This window comes from Buteo buteo, chromosome 12 (genome assembly GCF_964188355.1).
Source record: "Buteo buteo chromosome 12, bButBut1.hap1.1, whole genome shotgun sequence".
Taxonomy (NCBI): domain Eukaryota; kingdom Metazoa; phylum Chordata; class Aves; order Accipitriformes; family Accipitridae; genus Buteo; species Buteo buteo.
In genome coordinates, this window is record NC_134182.1 from 16,894,345 (window position 1) to 16,913,389 (window position 19,045).

At 55.7% G+C, this 19,045-nt stretch overlaps 1 protein-coding gene across 1 annotated transcript; it reads right to left on the bottom strand.

Moving 5' to 3' along the window:
* Positions 1-6,351: 6,351 nt before the first annotated feature.
* SIX2 (SIX homeobox 2) lies at positions 6,352-11,129 on the bottom strand. The gene is made up of 2 exons (XM_075042850.1): positions 10,077-11,129; positions 6,352-7,614 (listed from the first exon to the last, which is right to left on the bottom strand). Exons 1-2 carry the CDS (start codon positions 10,634-10,636, stop codon positions 7,311-7,313), a joined length of 864 nt encoding a protein of 287 aa, XP_074898951.1. The 5' UTR covers positions 10,637-11,129; the 3' UTR covers positions 6,352-7,310.
* Positions 11,130-19,045: the final 7,916 nt, after the last annotated feature.

The window sequence follows — 19,045 nt, forward strand, 5'->3', positions numbered from 1 at the left end:
ATCAGATCTCCCAGTAATAACGTCTAGGTGGGAAACACCGTCGCTTTCGCTGTGCCGGTCTCCCCCGAAGGAAAAAAAAAAAAAAAAAAAAAAAAAAAAGCAAAGCCCCTTCTAAGCTAAAAGGGATCTGGTGCTTTTCTCCGACCGAAACCACCCCGCAGAGCTACGGTACCGTGGGGGATCTGCCGCACCTACAGAGGAGAAAGCCCTGACATTTTCTGGGCACAATCGGGGAGACGGAGCCCAGCTCCACACACACCCGCAGCAGAAGAGCCCGGTGTCAGCATCGCCCCTTGCCTGCGACCGCCTCGCTTTCTGCTAAAATGGCGAGTGAGGTGGGATCGCCCAGCTCCGGCCCTTCTAATTTGGGAAGACAGCGAGATTGCTGCGCAGGGACGCAGCCTACTCCCACGCATGCCCTCTACGGCCACGCGTGGGGCCCGCGCAGCCAACACCTCCCTGCCCCACGGCTGGTTTTGTTTGATTCCAAACCGTCCTGACTTCCCCGTTGTTGATGTTTTTGTTGGGTGTGCGCCCAACGCGCTCTTCAGAGCGATGTCCCAAATTGTTTCTTAACTTTTACATGTCCCCTCCCTTCCTCAGCGCCAGCCGCGGCCTCGCTCGCTACGCGGTGCGTAGTGCTGCAGGGTGCGGATCCTCGCCCCGAGCAGCTGCTGGGCTCATGTGTAACTGAATATCTCAGGATCAGGAGAGAAACCCACTTGTCCCTGGCCCAGCAGCAGCTTGGGCGCCCCGTCCCCCCGCTCCAGCAGCCCCCTGTGCCCTCCGCGACTGCCGCCCCGCGGAGGCCGTGCCCCTGTCCTGCTCCTCCGGCTTCGGCAGCGGGGAGCGGGGAGGACTAGAAGGAGCGAGCTGCGGGGAGCAGATCCCCCGCCTGCCGCGCGTGCCCCGCCGGTGGGGAACAGCCAGTTCCCTACGACGGGGCAGCTCCGGTTGCCGCGGCACGGGCAGCCCCCGGCGGCAGGAGCCGGCGGCCGCTTGGCGCTTGGTTTCACCAAGCGGCCGGGGTAAATAGACGAGGGGTCCCGGCTCGGCCCTGCTCGGTGGTCGGGTCGGGCCTCTCTCGGGGACGCCATTAACTCAGGCTTTGGTGATGCTTTCCCCCCTCACGCAGCTCTCCGGAGACAATAGGGCGACCACAGTAGCCTATTTCGATTAAACGCATCCCACTGAACCAGAGAGGTTCAGTCACCGTCAACCCCCCCCCCCCCCGAGGTGTGCAAGGGGAGATATCTCACTGATGGGTGACTGCCCATGCACCCTCGCCGTTTCCTTGTGAAGGAGTGCGTGTCCCCGCGCCGCGTGGGTGCTCCCCGCAGCCCGCTGCCGAGGCGGCCGCGACCCCGGGACACCTGCCGCCGGGGTTTCCAAATCACCGGTCGAAAGCCGGGCCCGCAGAGGGGACAACAGATGCCGAGAGGTGGGCGCGGACCTGAGGCCGGGGGGAGCCCAGCGGCCGCGATGGAAGGCGAGGAGGGCGATCGAATGTCCGCTCGCAGCCTGCCCGCGCTGCCGGCAGCGGGGTCACTGTGTCCGGCTCCGTGGGCAGGGTGGTCGGGGGGGGGGCGGGGCGGGGAGGAGAGGAGAGGAGGAACGATGATGCCTTTACTGCTAAAATGCTCACGGATCGAATCTCTGCTCTCTCCCCCGACCCCAACACAACTGCATCAAAACCCGCGCTTTGGAACGGCGGGACTGGGGGTAGCTCTGTCCAGACCCCAACTCCAGCACGATTAGAAATCGCTCTTCCAATACGATTCAGTGAACTTTGCTCAACTTTACAGCAAACCGTAGGCTTTATGAATTCCCGCTTTTTAACTCTTCAACCCCCCTGTTTTTTGATTCCTCACTGTTGCCAGCCAGTCTCGCCTGTGCTGACACCCAGATGAGCTCCTGACAGTCACTTTTCAGACTCAGATGTCCGGCTCACACGCGGTAGTTTTAACCACTGCCTCGGTTTTCACGCTGCAGCCTATTTTTGGAAAGCAGGGCAGCGCAAATGAATATTCCTGATGAAGGCAGCTTTCATCGGGTTCTTTACAAAATCTATTCCCCTTTCCTCCCTCCCACCCCCTAGATACACATGCACCATACCGAGGTTTGCATTTTTCATGGCGGGACAGGCAAGTCTATAAAAGGCATGTTTGTTTTTCCTGGCTGTTTCAAATATGTATTTCCTGGAGGACTTTGCATCTAATGGGGTCATCAGAAGCACATGTGCGATTTTCATCTTTCCAAGTGATTTCTCCTCTCCCCCTCCTTCTCCTGAGCAGCAGTGTTTGCTGATGTAACATTTTACCTGTCTGTTCACCTTAGCTCCCACTAAACCTCTCCGTTTCCTTCCGAGTCCCAGACTCTTGGTGAAGTCCCAGTTTGTTTCCGTATGTCTGTTTTTTTAAAGGACACCCCCCCCCCCTTTTTTTTTCTCTTCTGTTTTTCCTGTAGGACACGGGTTGGGCTGGAGGCAGGAATAGGTCATCGCTCTGCCGCCCAGCAAGCCCAGCCGCCCACTCGGCAGCCGCCGCCTCCCTGCGGCCCGGGGCGCGGAGCGAGACCGGCTCTGCGGAACACCGGGACTCCGGATAAAAGCGAATTTCATATTTAGAGCTGGAGATTGAGCGTTCTCGCCCAAACCCGGAAAAAAAACAACCACAAAACCACCCTAACCAACAACCAAACACACCCCCCCCCCCCGTTTATTTAAGTGGGAAGGAGATGGACCTTCTTCCCGAGCAAGGAACCGCCTCCTCAGTGCAGGGAGGCGAAGCTTTGAGCCCCGCTCCCCGCAGCAAAATGGGAAGAGGCTGATCACGCAGCCCAGCTCCTAAGTCTAAGTATGTATTTTTCCAAACCCCAGAGCTACTCTCCTTCACACAAACCCCTCACCTTTTCCTTGTGTGCTGAGGCACTGAAAGATCCCTTCAGTATATTTTTCTTGGCTGTCTGAGCCGTAGCGTTTTGATTCACTAAGCAGAGGAAGTTAAAGAGCTCTGCAGTAAGGGCCAGTGGCCAGTGTTTTCATCGCCATCCCCCTACATTATTTGTCATGCTCAAGTGAGGGTTTGTTCAAGGCAAGAGCCTGCTCATACGGGGCTGCGTTTGTTTCTCCTAAAGAAGGCAATAGATTTTGTTTCCGGGTCTGGTAACAGGAGACCGAGTGCTTTACACAAACATCGCCGGGCAGGCAGGAGCACTTCCAAGGCTTTTCATTCAGGGGCTGGAACCCCTCAAACACACACTGAGACTTCAGTTAGGCCCGAACTGCTGAGTCAGGGGTGGGGAGGAGAAGAGGGGAACGTAGCTTTCTCCGGGGTAGCCCGCAATAAATACCCCAAGCAGGCGAGTTCTTTCGTGTAGATCGTGTTGAATGTCTGCAAAATGGCTTATATCATCCAAAGGAAAACACAGCCTTTGGTAGATGAGATGCGACTGTGCTTCCCAGAGGGAAGGCGTTTAACCAGCAAGCTCCGGCATACGCTCCCGGACTCATAGGAAAGGCTCTTACGCCAATGATCTTGCTCCCTGTCCCCGGTAAAGTGTCATTCATGCTCCCCTTCGGGGACTGTGCCACATCTTCAGTAGCTTGTCGGGATGCTCTGCCCTCGCTTCCATCAGTATTTCCCCGGCAGGGTGACGAGCTGCGCCCTGGCAGGACAGCCAAAATTGCTTTCTCTCTCAAATGTGCCGTTGCTCTCAGAAACCTCTTCAGCGCAGCACCAGGACAGTTAACACTCATGTAATAAAGTACAGGGCTGCTCAGCAGAACAAATCTGCTCTAGTACACCGTGAATATTCAGTGCCCTGCTATCTAAAGGAATTATTGCAGTTACAATTCTGGGGTCCGTAAATGCTGCATTCATTAGGTAATTTGGTAAGGTTTTAGTCTGAGGGCAAATACTACTTTTATATATGTATACATGCATGTGTATGTATATATGTGTAGGTGCATGTGCATATACGAGAAAGACAGCGAGCGTGGTTTTTCCCCCGGGTGCCCAAGCTATCGGGGCTCAGCTGTGGGGTTTGCCCGCTGCATCCCCGCCTCAGTGCGGGGATAGCCAGGGGCAGTTTCTTGCCGGGTCTGGACCATCTCTTTATTTATGCCCCGAAACTTGCGCCTGTACCCCGTAAACAACCAACCGTGAGAAGAGATATGCCCCATGTAACATAATGCTAGTGAATCATAACTAATCTGTTTAAAACCAAGGCTTAGTCACGTCGGTTTCGGCATATTCCTCTATCTGGAACTTTTCTTGTGCGTGGAAAATCGGGGGGATTTGGGCTAATTTATCAAACATCATTACTAACGCAAGTACGGTCCGATAAAATGAGTCGTAACATGTATGGGTTTTCAGGTTGCATTACACACGCCCTATCATGTGGGCTTTAAGCTGTGTGCGTCCTTAATGCTAGATTAACCTGCAGATTTATTTTTTTTCTTACTGCATGATTTCTGATTGTAGCTGTCTTTAATGGACTTTCGCGACTCGCCCTCTCTTCCTTTCTCCGTATATAAGTGATCCTCGCTGCAAGTTACAGGAGTTTTCATCTCCCCTAGCTTTAAAATGGCCTTTCTCACCCTGTCAGCCTTTCATTTACTTTCCCCGATCGAATTCTGCCTCCTCTGTGCAATATGACCTTTTATTAACTACATACACCCCATCCTGTTTTCATCCTGCCTCTTTAAATGTTCCCCGGCTTGGCTTTACTCTTTCTCTATTTTTTTTTGTAATTTATTTTTTTTTTCCTCCAGCGGGCAAAGCCTTAAGGCTTTATTTCGGTTTCGAGGCCATGTTTTATTAACCCAGTCGTTCTGTTTTCCTTCCCAAACTTACTTCTATGTCTAAAAATACAAAATAATTAACTAGCCAATTAATTAATTCTCTGCAATATTGCACCACCGCATGTGTTATTTTACAGAGAGCAGAGATCTTCTGTAGCCCTAGGAAGCGATGGTTCCTCTACTTGCGAAATGTTTATTGTCAAAGGATTAGAATTCATAGCTAAAATTATTAGATGCCCCTCGACGGAAATAACGGGATCTGCTACTTAGACCCTAACGCGTGTAGGACCACACTGGTACGCTCCCATAGCAGAGGCAACAGCCACATCAACTCCGCTGCTGAAAAATCACCCCAAAGAGCAGAAACAGAGAAACATAAACCTGAATATACCACATTGCCTCCTCTATAACATTGTACCCCGCTGCACCCCAGCATAACGAGAACACTGGATTTACAACCACGAGTAAGAGAGAGCTTTTTTTCCGAGGCTGATGCTCCCTGTTACCGATATCTGTACCTTCCCTTCTATAGACTTTAACGGGGCCTCAGAGAAATGTGCTTTTAGCGGACACCCACAAACGCACAGAGGCGCTAGTCCAGCCCCAGATTATATCAAATTAGGACACTGCCCGCACAAAACTCCCGTTGATTGAAATTTCAGCCAGCGTCTGAAACCTGGACGCGATCTTTGCTGATCTACACATATTTCTATCCCGCTTGAAGCCGTATCGTTTTATTTTTCACAAGAAATTCTTTTTTTTTTGGGGGGGGGGAGTATAAAACCCATTGCAAGGTCTAAGGAACATTTTAAACAGATGATAATATCACATTCGGCTTCTAGCAAAGAGTTGGTAGCGAGGGTGCAAGCTGTAATGAAATCACCCTGAGCTCTTATCTTTTAATGAAGCAAATTTGCAAGCAACTTGCCTGTCTCTTTTGCCACCCTGTGCTTACGGGGGGAAAAAAAAAAAGAAAGAAAGAAAGAAAAAGGAGCGGTATAGAGAAATCCCATTCCCGGCATCACCCCCACAGGAGCTGGAAAGGCATTTGCAGTCCAGCCGTGCCGGACCCCGGAGCAGGGTTTGGCCACTCTCAGCTTGCGCGCCCCCCCCGGGGCGGCTTTCTGCCGGGGCCAGCGGACAGCGGGGCGGACAAGCCGGCGGCCCGCCCGGCCGTGCCCTCGGGGGAACAGGTGGGCGACCTCCTCGCTCCCCTTAGGGTCCGCACCGCCTGTCCTTCCTTGTCCTCTTGCCTCCTCGCTCCCGCAGGGAGCGAACGCCACTTCACCGGGCTGAGTGGGAGCGGCCCCCGACGTGCCCAGGCTTTGTTCCGCGGGTCACCCCAGGGACGGCAGGGGTGCGGGGGTGCCGTCTGATGGCCCGGGGGGTCCGGTGGGGGACGAGGCCCACTCGTTTCTGCGGCGGCACGGGGAGGACCCCGGGGGGAGACACCCGGGGGCCCCTACACGGCCCGGGTGTCCACCGTCCCCCCCGGGTGAGTGCCGTCAGCCCCAGCCACCGGGCTGCCCACTCTGCTCCGCTCAGGGCTGAGCCTGAAAACATCCCGTGGCCAAGTGAAGCAGCCGCACGCTGAGTTAGATTTCTAAATTTTATTATAAAATAAAAGCAGAAATATTTTCCAAAGAATGTATTCACATAATATAAACAATAAACAAAACTAAGGTGAGTGACTTGCGCTTGATACTGTCGTTTAGGTCTAACCTTGAGCAGCAATTCCTCTTTTTTTTTTTAAAGCCCGCTCCTGCCCTCATTGCACACCGAGGGGAGAATCTGCCCCTGCCTTCCTCCGGGGCCAGGGCTGGAGCCGGGCCATCACTTCCTTTCCCACCCAGCAAATGGCGAAAGCACCACATGGACAAGGCCAAAGAAGCCGTCTCTGCATAGCATCAGCTACAAGAAGGTTACAGAGTCTGCTTAGAGCGCATGTTGCTGCTATAACTTGACTACAACTTTTGTATTCTTAGTTGAAATTGTACATCGTACACCTGCCACAGATACATAGCTACAATAGAATAACGGGAGCAATATGTAACTTCCAAACAGGCATGGCAAGAGCGGCCTTGAGCTCCCCTTTCTTCCCCACCCCCCCGAAAAAAAAAAGAAGATTACAATGTGTCTCTTCCCACACAGACCGGCCGATCAAGTGACACCATGGAAAGATTTGTGAAGTTAAGGCTGGAAAGAGCTGCTGCACCGAACCGCCTTACAGCCTGCCGTGAAAATCACAGCTCCTGTCCAACAGTCCTTACACGCTTGAGACCACCTTTAAGCAACCCTTAAGGCTTTTCACAACATCACTGCCCACAGCCGAGTCCGATACCTTCCAAACCTGCAGCCAGCCTGCTGCCAAAGGGCACAACACATCCACTAAGGAGTTTGTCGTCGCTTTCAAAGTCTCTGGTAAGATTAAGGGAAAAAAAAAGAAAAAAAAAAAAAAGAAAGAGTAAAGGAGGGCTGATGGGAAGAAGGGAGCGTGTACACTGTTTTAAGAGCCCAGATCAACCAAGTTGGATGACATAGGGTTGAGGATGGAGTCCTGCAAGCTGTGGTGGTGCATGGGGTCGGTGCTGGGCACAGGGATGGCGCTGGGGCCCTGGGGGTGACCCAGGCCGTGCAGGGGCTGCAGCCCAGGATTGGAGCTGAGCAGCAGCGCGGGGCTGGAGGAGGTGTGATCCGGGGTCCCTGATGGCGTCTTCTCGTCCTCTGAGCTCCCCAAAACTGTCTTATTCCCGTTCATTGACGCTGAGAGCGGGTTGTGGCTGTTGGAGTTGGAATTCTCGTTGTTTTCCCTATAGGAAACACAAAAGAGGGAGGGAAATCACCGTGTGGTCCCCGCTCTGGGGCACGCACTGTGGGACCAGGGGCGGCGGGCGGCGGGGAGCTGGGCCCCGGGGGCGGCGAGTGGAGGGGAACGCAGAAACAGTAGGTTTACAAACTCTGCAAACCTCCAAGGCCTCTTCATCTGGCACAAAGGTCTAAGGTCCACCAAGCTTGTAAACAGAGTCTCCCACTAGCCCAGCGGAAAGTGTCAGTTTGCCAAAACGTCATTTTCTGCGCCCAAAGCGTTTGCACAGCGTGGGGAGGGAGAGGGGGGAGGATGGGAAGGGAAGAGAGGGAGGAAGGCATTAAAAAAACAAAGGACTTTTTAACTTTAAAACTGGTCCCGGAGCTGAAGAGTAGTTGGGCCGTGATTTCTCCTGGGGAGGCCAAAGCATGGCGAGTTGTAGGCAGGATCGCCCTGCGCAGCAGCAACACAGCCTCCCAAGGCTCGCGTCAGGCAGGAAAGGCTCTTGCTTAAGTGACTGGATGGATTTTTTTCCCCTCGCCCTGAGCTTAAAGCTCAAAACATAGCCCAATATGGAAGGCAAGGCAAGCAAACAGAGTTAACTCGCTTATTTCCCTGGCCCTCTTGGGAAATGCTCCGCACGCCCACTGCTACCCCTCTGTCCCTCCTCGGCCCGGGCGGTGGAGGGCGCAGCCTGGGTGGCCCCTCGCCCAGCTCTGCAGCGGGGGTAGCTGGCACCGCTGGTGTGCCTACCGATAGAGGTAGCCGGCTCGGAAAGGCAGGACGTAATTTCAAAATTCATCACCGAATTCATCACCGTAAATACCGAGAAATCACTGGAGGCTGGCCAAGGTCTTGCAGATACATATATATGGTTTGTTTTTTTTTTTTTTTGAAAGGTGAGGGGCAAGATGGGGTGGGGGTGGCCATCCCGTCAATGCTAACGCGGCTTTTAGACATAGCCCTCGCAGAAATACTTTAGACACAGCCCTGCCTGTAATACCGAAGGCATTGCAAGTCTAAAAGCTTCTGAGGAAGCTTTGAAACACACTGTCTGGCAGAGGGGGCCCTATCCTGCAGGATTTGGTCGAGAGAAGTGAAGCCATTGCGCTGACGGTTTTTCCTCAATAAGGGCTGCAGAATGTGGCTGGAGACACTTTGTGCCAAAAAAATAAAAATAGACAAGAAAGCTCTGTTTGAGCAAGTTTGCTTGAGCGAATGGCAATCCCATGAATGGTCTGTTTTCCAACGCCTGGAGTGTAATATTAGGTTAAGTGTATTTTTCAATGTCAAAAACCTTATTTGTCTCTGGAGAACTTTAAAATTTGATTCTTCAGGAAAAAAAAAAGGAATAAGTGTAACCTTCATTTCCTTTGGATATTTGAAGGCGAGTCCCCGCTATCAGCAATAAAAAGGATCTCTAACATCTCATAAAACCAACACTTGCAGGGATTTGAAGGAAAATTAAAGCTCTAGCACCGTTTTGGGAAATGTATGGAGCAAATCCGTGTGGAGCCCGAACCTGCTGGGCTGCACAGCTGCGCGGCCGCGGCGCTGGCCATTTCCAAAACACGTTAGGCAGAAATGAAGAAAAGGAGTCTCCTCAGAGGGACGGATCTACGGGAGATTTCTAATTCGTTAATTAACCGCGCAGGCCCCACGATCAGATCCGTATGGACCCAGCAATTCAGCGAGCTAGTGAGGAGCCACTGTGCAGTTAGAGGACGCTTTTTGCTTCTTCAAGCCATCTGCCTAAGGCACAGGGACTGCTGACAGAAAAGTCATCCCGAATACGCAAGGGTGTAGGCATTAACCTCTGTCCGGCAGTTAATGGTCCCTTCACCTCATTTAAGGAGAAAACCACGGTTTCGGAATCACGCTCGGTGTATGAATATAGGTCTATTAAGGTGCATTCATGAGCACCTTGCTGGGTAGTGAACACGAACAGCAATTTAATGGGGGAGGTATGAGGTCGCTCGCGTCAGTCCCTGTCCGGTTCTCTCTGCCTCGCGCCAGAAGCCGACGTTAGAAGCAATTTTTGCAAACAGCCTTCAGACCCACTCGTTCCCGGTTGCCCCCCCCGCCCCCCGCCCCGGCTTTCCCTCTCTGCACCGGGATAACCCCCGAGAACACGCTCCGAGCTGTGCGGGGCGCGGAGCCCTCGCCCTCAGTCCCGCCGCCGCCGGCCTTTCCCGGCGGGCCGCGGTCCCCGCGAGGCCGGCGGCGGCGGGGCTCCACGCTGGGTTGCGGCGGGGAGGAGGCGGCCGCGCTGCTTAAGCGGGAGTCGCCGCCGGCCGTGGGAAGCGCCTCCGGCCGAAGGGGTTGCCCCGGGGCCGCCGAGGCGGTTGTGCGGGGAGCGGGGTCTCGGCGGGGAAGGGGTCCCGTCCGCCTCTCCCGGGGCTGGCTTTTGGCGGACAGACGCCCTCGCCGAACCCGGGGAGCCTCGGGCGCCGGGGGGAGCCGTACCTTTCCTTGGCCTCGGCGGCGCGGTCCCGCTGCCGGCGGTTCTTGAACCAGTTGCTGACCTGGGTGGTGGTAAGGCCGGTGGCCTCGGCCAGCTCCCGCTTCTCGCGTGGGGACGGGTAGGGGTTGTGGGCGTACCACTCGCGGAGGACGCTGCGGCTCTTCTCCTTAAAGCAGTAGCTGGTCTCCTCGCCGTCCCAGATGGAGCGGGGCAGCGGGAACTTGCGGCGCACCCGGTACTTGCCCACCGCCCCTAGGGGTCGCCCCCGCAGCTTCTCCGCCTCGATGTAGTGCGCCTTCAGCCAGAGCTGCTGCAGCTTGGGGTGGTTGTGCGCCGAGAACTGGTGGCTCTCCAGGATCTTGTAGAGCTCGCGGAAGTTGCCCCGGTGGAAGGCCACCACCGCCTTGGCCTTCAGGACGCTCTCGTTCTTGTGGAGGTGCTCGCAGGCAGGGAGGGACCAGAGGAACCGCCCCAGCCGCTCGATGTTGCCGCCTTGCTGGAGCACCTCGCAGACGCAGGCCACTTGCTCTTGGGTGAAGCCAAAAGTCGGGAGCATCGACATGGTGAGCCCTGCCCCGCCGCGCACCCTACGGCCGCATAGAGGGGAGCGGCGCGGGGCGGCGGGCAGCGCCCGGCATGCGGGGCCGGCCCCGGGGCGGCGGCGCCCGGCGGGGCCCGGTCGGGCGTCACGGCCGGGCGCGGGGGGCCGCGGCCATCGGCGGCGCCCGGCCCCGGAGCGGCCGCGGGAGCCGGGCAAAAAAGGCGAAGAGCGAAGAAAAAAGTCTCGGGAGCCCGAGCGCGGGCGGCTTTCCCCCCCCGGCCGCCTCCTTTTTGTAAGTCCAAGTTGCGAGAGTAACTTCGTGCCTCTTTTGTCTCCTATCTGCAGCGCTCGCAGCGGCCGCGGCTCTCCCACCCCCCTCGACCGCCGGTTTGGGATCTCCCTGCTTCCCCCCCACCCCCCGCCGCCGCAAGATCCCACATAATATAGTGGTAAAGCCCTGCTGCCTCGCTCCTCTCCCTCTCGGAGTTTTCCCCCCCCTTTCTTTCTCTCTCTGTCCCCCCTTTTTTTTAAATAATATTATTCTAAGCTGGCATGAAAAGTGATTATCCGCGCTGTGATTGGTCCGGTTATCTGACCCGGGGACTGCCAGGAGAAGACAATAGTTTTAGTCAAATTATTTGCCATGGTGACGCTGTCAATCAGGGGTAACCCGATCTGTTTTGAGGTGGCTCCCCGGCTGGGTTGACAGATTGCTCAGATCCACTCAGAGGCGGCCCTGCGAGCTGAGATATTAGCTAGCGAGGGAGAAATTTCCGCCGTGATTGACGCTGCAGGCGCCCGTCGGGGGAGAGGGGGAGCGCCGGAGCACGGAGCCCGGGCCCCGGCCTCTCGCCGCAGGGCGCTGCGGCGCGGCGGGACGGAGCCGCCGCCCCGTCCGGGCCCCGCCGTCCCGTCTGGATCCCGCGGCCCCATCCGGGGCCCGCCGCCCCGGACCGCGGGCTCTGCCGTCCGCGGCACCCGCGGCTGCGGTGGGGAGAAAAAACCCGCCTCCGGCCCTTGCAGAAATTTTCTTTCTAAATGCGTTAGCTTACCCCTCCTCCCCAGCGCCCAGTAACAACTGTCGGAGAGTTTTATAGGGAAGCGGCCTCTCATATACAATAGAGACCCTGTTCCTGACCTGGGATCCCATTACACGCTGATCGTACCTGCCCGGGAGCTAGGTGGAGGCATGGTGATACAGGACTGGGGAAAGATTGCCTCTCCATTAATCGCCGGCCGTGCCCCACCACGCTCCGGTGCGCAGGGCGCTGGCGTTTGTGATGACTGGACGCCGGGCATTTATTTCTAGTTGATTTCCTGGAGCGTGTCGGGGTGTTTCATTCAGGAGAGGAACACGTGTAAAAGTCAGAGACACTTCGCGTGATTAAGCGGACGCTTATCACCCACGCGTGCCTATTACACACCGCGTTTTAAGTTTACTGACCCTGCGGGGCAGGGACCCGTATCGTTTCCCGTCCTTTTCGGTCTACACTTTTTTTCTGTAGACCGAAAGGCGAGGGAGACAGATTGTGCAAGCTGGAAGGTCGGGGGAGGATGAGCGGGTGAGACGAGCGAGCGGAGGGCGATGCGGTGCTTCCGCGGGAGCGGCCCGCAGGCTGCGCGGGCGGACGGGACCGCCGGAGCGGCGGCGGGCGCCGGGGCTGGCCCAGGTGAAGGCACTCGGGAGGAGCCTCCCGGTCCCAAACTCAGGGCCGTTTCCATGGGCTTTAATGTTCCCCTTTTGCGCAGAAATAATAATTAATCCCACACACTCCTTCTACGCCATTTGCAGCCCAGACGGGAGAGGTCTCCGCACTTGTGGGCTCCTGCCGCGGTACCGTTTTAGCCGCCCAGGCGCGTCAGGGATTTTAGCGAAGCCACAAGTGACCGGGCTGCGGCTCCCCGCCTCGCAGCCTGACCCTCCGCGGCCGATGGACGGAGCCTCCGTGCCGGCCCGGGCAGGCGTAGCGGCCGCCCAAGGGGTAGGCGAAGCCCGGGCGGCGGCGCGCAGCCCGGCGGCTCCCGGCGGCGGCGGCGGCGGCTCCCGGCGAGGACCCGCGCCAGGACTGTGGCCGGGCGAAATGCGGCGGGGGAGGGAGGCAGGAGGAGGAGGGTGGGGGCAGCGGATCAGCCCGCGTCCAGCTCCCAGCCTGACCGGACGCCCGTGCGTATCCGCCGCGTATGTCCGTATTTTCTCGAGCGCGCTCCGCTTTGGAAGCTGCGTGTCCTCCTACCTGTCCGGGCTTTTCCCGAGTGCTGCCATAAAGAAGCAGTGGAAAGCAGGCGGCTCCCGCCCTAGATCCCCCGGGGACGCAAAATAGAGGCTTCCTTTCCAGGGCAAGAGACAGACGGCTCAAATTCGTTTAAAACAAATTCGGCGATGTTTGGTGACGGGTCCCTAAAGCCCCCTTGCATGATTCTCCCTCCCTCCCTCCCTTTACAAAACGAGCCCTCGGCCGCTTAGTGCCTCGATGCCGGCCGACTTCTGCAGGATTCAAACTGTGCTTGTTTGTAAACGAAAGCATCTCCATCTCAGGGCTTCCTAGCCAACCTAAGCGGCTGGATAGTTCGCAGCCGCAGCTGTAGCGGACGTTCATGGGACGGGAGAACCGATCCACTGCAAACGTTACACTGAGCAGAAACGGCGAGAGAAGCACAAATCCCCTCTCCCACCCCCGACCTCTGCGCGCACACCGTGTGCCTTTCGCGGAGGAGAATATAGCGTCGTTCCGCTCCCTCCCGCGATGGGGACCGTGGCAATGGAGAAAAGCGCTAGCGAGGTCTGAGCTGCAACCTCCTCCCCCCCCCCCCGCCCCTCAACCTCCCCGCTACCGCGCTCGGTCGCCCCACGTTTATTAGGGATATACCTGACTCCGCTTCCTTTCCTTCCATCTCATAACCACAACGGTTGAATCTGAACGGGAGCAGCTGTTCACCCTAGCCGGAAAGGAGATGTCAAAACCTGTTGCATGAACTTAGGTCTGAGAAAGTGTCTTCTTAGCATCCTAAAATGTGAGTATAGAATCTACACGCCAGCCCCTCTGTAGGCGCTTTCACTTTAGGCTGCTTTAGCCAGGCTGCAGCTTCCATGTAACGCTAGTTCACTTCCCAGAGCGCTGGGCAGAGGCAGGGCTAGTCCCTTCCCGAGCACCCTATATCAGCTTGCATCCCAGAGCAATTGCAAATTAGTGACATCTGGTTCCAAATTCTGTATAACTGCTTTTAACTTTCGGGAAAGAAAAAATCTTCCCCTACATGCTAGAAGAGAGAGCAGATACTGGCTGCAAAGCCACGGCACGGGGCGAGTCAAGTTGTAGTGACTTGCGAGGCAATCTGGAGATCGGGCAAGGAGCTTTTTTTGGCATTTGCGAAAGAACTCATTCCCTGCAATTATATTTCAGAGCAGGAGGCGCGAATCGCCTGCTAACGTTTGCCCCCAGTCCGACGGGAACATTTTGCCTGGCTGCTGCCGGCTCTTTCCGCTCAGTCGCGGTGAAAGGTTTTATCTGGGCTGACCGAAAATTGTGCACGGCCCCGCTGCCGCCCGGCGGAGAAGCCCGGGGCTTCATCCCGGCCCCGGCCCCGGCCCCGAGGGTGACTTTGCCGAGGCCCCACTCGGGAAGCGCCTCACCCCTTCGCGCAGTCATTGCCGCGCACGAAGCAGCGTGCGAGACCGTCAGTGTCAACACAGTCACTGTGAAATAGGAGTGAAATAAAAAGTCGTTTTAATCGTAATGCACCTTTTATTAACCGGGGCACAGACTGTCTGAGGGATGGGGTGCGGGTCGGGGTGGGGGGAAGGCGGGCGTGTCGCTTCCAGGAGCCTTTCATTGCCCGTAACTGATTCGTGTCCACGAGTGAGTGCCAAGATCGCGCTGCAGTTACCTGAAAATCTCCTTCTCAGCTGTGCCGTGACCGTCTCCTTGTAGGCAGCAGCCTGTCTGGGAGGCTGCACGCCCGCACCGTTCCCATTAAAGACACGAACCGATTCACCCACACTCCTGCCCCGCATGTTTCCGCAAGCCCCTACGACCACTGCCTCTGCGGCCCCCCTCACCCGTTCTACAGCGGCACAAATGCCGCTCGCCGGGCTGGGGCGAACCCTCGGCCGGAGAGGCGGGAGACAGCGGGATTGCTACCCACCTCCCTTCGCCCACTCGCGCAAGGCTGAGGACACGCACGCTCCTGCCAGCCGGCCTCGGCTCCACGCCTGGGAAGGGCAGGGAGACGGTGCCTCTCAGAGGGGCGCTTTTATCGGCAGGAGTAGCGAACGAATGATAAACCCGCAATCTTCACTTGCTAGAATGAAACACATCTTCCCCGCAGATGTCCAATACCGTGGCAAGGACTGTAGGGAGAGCAAGCGAATGGCGAACAACTCCAAGTTTTCGTTTCTTTTCTTTTAAATTTTTTTTTTTCTTTCTGGGGGTGGGTGCAGTATGCTTCCCCCCTTAAAATCGGTGGGCTTCAACGTGGCTGAAAGCCTGCCACAATTAACCTGCTACTCCCGCTAGCTTTTTAAAATGAATCACAGAGACCTTTGCCAGGATCCCGGGCCTACCTGGCCCCCACCCCCGAACCCGGGGGGGCTCAGCGAGTTTCCCGGGTCACCCCGGGCGCACACGTTTCTCCCTGGCGGCACCCGACCCCTTCAGGCGGTTAAAGCTCTCCCGGGATTCACGGAGGCAGTTTGCAACACGGAACCGCGGGTTCTTCCCCCCGCCCTCCCGTTATTTATTCACGCTTTTATTTATTTTTGCGTTTTATTTAAAACCCGGGTCCATCCCATCACAGATGGCACTAAGATCCTGCCCCGACTGAAAAAGAAAACACGACGGAGGAAAACACTGCGCGTAACTAAATTAAGGCAAACAACAATAGTTTGTTGTTCGGTGATTTGGGGCGAAAGGAATAATTCAAAGCTTTTCCTGCGCGCAATGCGGTGTTCCTCAAGGGGACCGGCAAAGGATTTCAGATATGTAGCGGGTAACTCGATTATGCTAACAAACTCCGCTTGAAAGAAAACGTTGTTGGGCTGCGGGGCGGGGAGCGGGGTGCTGTGGGCCGGGGGGGGGCGAGCCGGGGCGCCAGCGGGAGCGGAGCCTCTGCCCCAAGGAGCGGCCCCCCTCCCCGAGCCCGCAGCTCCGCCTGTCCCCTCCAGCCCAGAGCCGTTTCCCGGCCGGCTGGATCCGAGATGCTCGAGTAATATTTTCGAAGGAGGTGTATTAATCAGGAGATCGGGCGCTGATGCGGCGTGACTCTCTGAGCCGGCCCCGGTGAATCTTTCCGCCCCCCTCCTCCTGGCCGCCCCCCGGTGAAGTGGGACCCTGGGGGCGGCACTGTGTCCCCAGCTCAAGGCTCTGCAACCTCCCGCGCTCCCCACGAAACCCGATAGCCCCCCAACCGGCTAATGCGGCCTGTCCTGATTACTTTTCTATTATCCCTTGTCAATCTCGGGCGCGGGGTTGAGAGTTTTCACTCACTTCTACGATCAGCGCCCTCCCGACCGTCACCCCCAGCATCGATATTTATTTGGGGCGTCCCCTCTCCGCGACCCACAGCCAGGCTCAGATCCCGCGGAGGGGACAGCCGGCAGGGGGGCGGCCCCGTGGATTGGAGGCGAGGGGGGCCCGGGCCGGTACCCACCCGGCGCCGCACCGCTGCCGGCTGCGGGGACAGCCTCAGATGCTCCGCGGCACAAGGGGACTCTTTCAGCAGACAGCGTACAGTTTACAGACAAGACAACAACAACAAAAGGCACATATGGTTAAAATAAGGAAAGAGCGAGCTCTCTGCCTTAGGGGATTGGCAACAACTAGCCAGAAATGCAGGGCATTGAATCTAAACTTCTGGTGGGCTTCTGCGGGACTGACAACTTAAATCACACTACAAGCATCAATTTGACAATATTTGTAAACTTCTTGTGTCCAAGGATCTTCTTGATCACAGATAGACCAGGTTGGTATGAGCTTGAGCCACGGAGGTCTTTTTTTTTCCCTCCTCCTTTCCCCTCTTCCGAGTTGATGAATAGCGATCAGGTTTCTTTTAATGGCTGCCCCCTATTCTCACAGCCTCCCACAACTAACCCAAGAGCCTGTTTGCTCGACCTCAGTTAATTCCGCTGATTATTCCAAGATGATGAGGAAGGCACGAATATTGTCCACTCTTCCTACCGATTCAAGGCATTTTTGTTACCGTCTCCATCCCTGGCTCACGGGGATTTGACGGGGGGAGTATTTTTAGGAACAGGCTGCCCTCCCTTCCCCCCTGCCCCCCCCCCCCCCCCCCAGGCAGCTGACAGCTTCGGGGTCTCAGCCACGGTCTTCCCGCTCCGTGGGTACTCCATCCCCGCCTCGGGGGTGGTGGGGGGGTAAGCACAGGCACCCTTGGTGCAGCGGCCCGGGGTGTCTCAGGGCGGGGGCACCCCCGGCATTTCGGCGGCCGCCCAGGTGCCGGTGGCGCAGGTGAGGCCCGCGCGCCCCGCGGCCCCGAGACCCCACGCTCTCGCGGGGGCCGTGGGGGGGGGCATGCCTAAAGGGGGGGGCGGGCGGGGGTAGAGCTCCGGCCGCCTCCTGCAGCGCCAGCGGGAATTTGGGCTTCCCCCCCCGCCCCGGGAAGGAAAGCGGCTCCCCCGGCCGCGGGTTGGGCTGAGGCCGGCCCCACGGGGCCGGAGGGGGAGATCGTCTCCGAGAAATCTCACTAGAGGGCTCTAATACTCAGCTTCGACGGCTGCGGAGGGAAAACAAGGCTCCGTCCTTCATACGCTTCAGTCTTCCAGATAGACTCGGCCTGGTAAAGTCTCCCCCAGTACTGTCAAAGGTGGTTCGCGGAGGCCATCACCATGACAAAGAAATCCTTTGTCTTCTTAAGAATAGCAGTCTCCGACCCTGCCCTACCTGCAAGTCAGCAGAGCTCAAGTCCCGTCCTGGTGCATAATGGTACAAGAGGGTTTTGGGGGGTCCCACTTTCTTCTCTTTCCATCCCATGGGCAAGAGAAGGAAGCACAGTCCCTAAAACAACCAAAGCTCCCATTTTACCGTGGGCCCCAGACACAGGTATCCTTGTCAAGCATCAGGGAGAAAGCACTATTTAAGCATATGTGGATTCCCCCCCCCCCCCCCCGAAAGAGATTGCGTAAGTTCCTCCATGCTCTATGGAGTGTAGCAGGCCTATAAACATATCCATCGTTTAAATTCTGCAAGACTGAGGCAAGCTGAAATGTAATGTAGTGTTATCAAGTAATACACACAGAGATATTGTCAAACAACACTCACTGATTTAACTGGAATCTGTTCCGGTTGGGGAATTTTTTCCTTTTAAATAATTGCTATAATTTGCTGTTGGGGATAAAAAAACCCAAACAAACCAGTATCAATTAAAACCAAAACAATTATTGGTTATAAGGGAAACTTCATAATATTTCAGAATGCATTCAGTTTATTTTAACTCCCAATAATTTTTGTAATAGATAGGTAAATTGCCTTATTTGCAGAAATTAGGAAGTGCAATTTAGTTTACTTGTCATGTCTTGCAATTCTCTCAGAAGCTTTGCATACAGATCAAAACTACAGGAAAAGCTTTGTAGATAGCTAGATAGTTTAGATAATTTAACATCAGTTTAAAGCTGATCGACATTTCAGTGGAAAATTTGTGGCTTCTGAACTTGTGACAATGTTCTGTATTTTCCTCTGTGGATTGTTTCAACCTCCTTTTTTCCTGGGTTAATTCTTTTTCTGTCCTTTGATGTCTTCTTCCCTTTATTTCATAGGTTCTTGAATCAGCTCAAATAACACGGTGGACCTTTTACTTCCCAGAAAAAAAACCCATGTAATTTAAACAGACCTGGTATCCCATTTAATTCTTTTTTTTTTTAATTATTGTCATCAGTTTATAAACAAGGACTTTATGACTAGACTAAGATTGATTTTGTTGCTTATTTAAGATGCGGAAAAGGCCAGTCCAGTGAACAATGAATTGGTTTCAGTTAGTTAAGCCACTTCAGCAGGCAAGACTGAGGCTCTATACCTTACTGGTTAAGAAACAATCTGCTACTGGGGTACCATACCCCCCATCCTATTTCCTCCAATAGCCTAGTCACGTGTGAGTGGTAAGGTGCATAAAGGGCACATCATCTCCACTAGAAGTAGATGCTAATGGTAGCAAACTCTGCTGCTTTGTAGTGTAAGGAGTGGGTGTGAACTCAAGCACGCGTTTGGCTGCTAGCATGCTCCCAGGCACAGCTTTGGCTGTGATCCCTCTAAGGCAGTGCTTGGGGGTGCCATGCACAGCAGGGATCACACCCAGGGTGCAGTCTGCACTAGATAGCACCTGGTTTGACTCCCTCCATCCTGCACTATTCCAGTCCTCCAACACTCTCCCAGAAGTTTTTGCAGTCCCAGGAATGCTTCCACGCTCTCAGTCCATACCCTC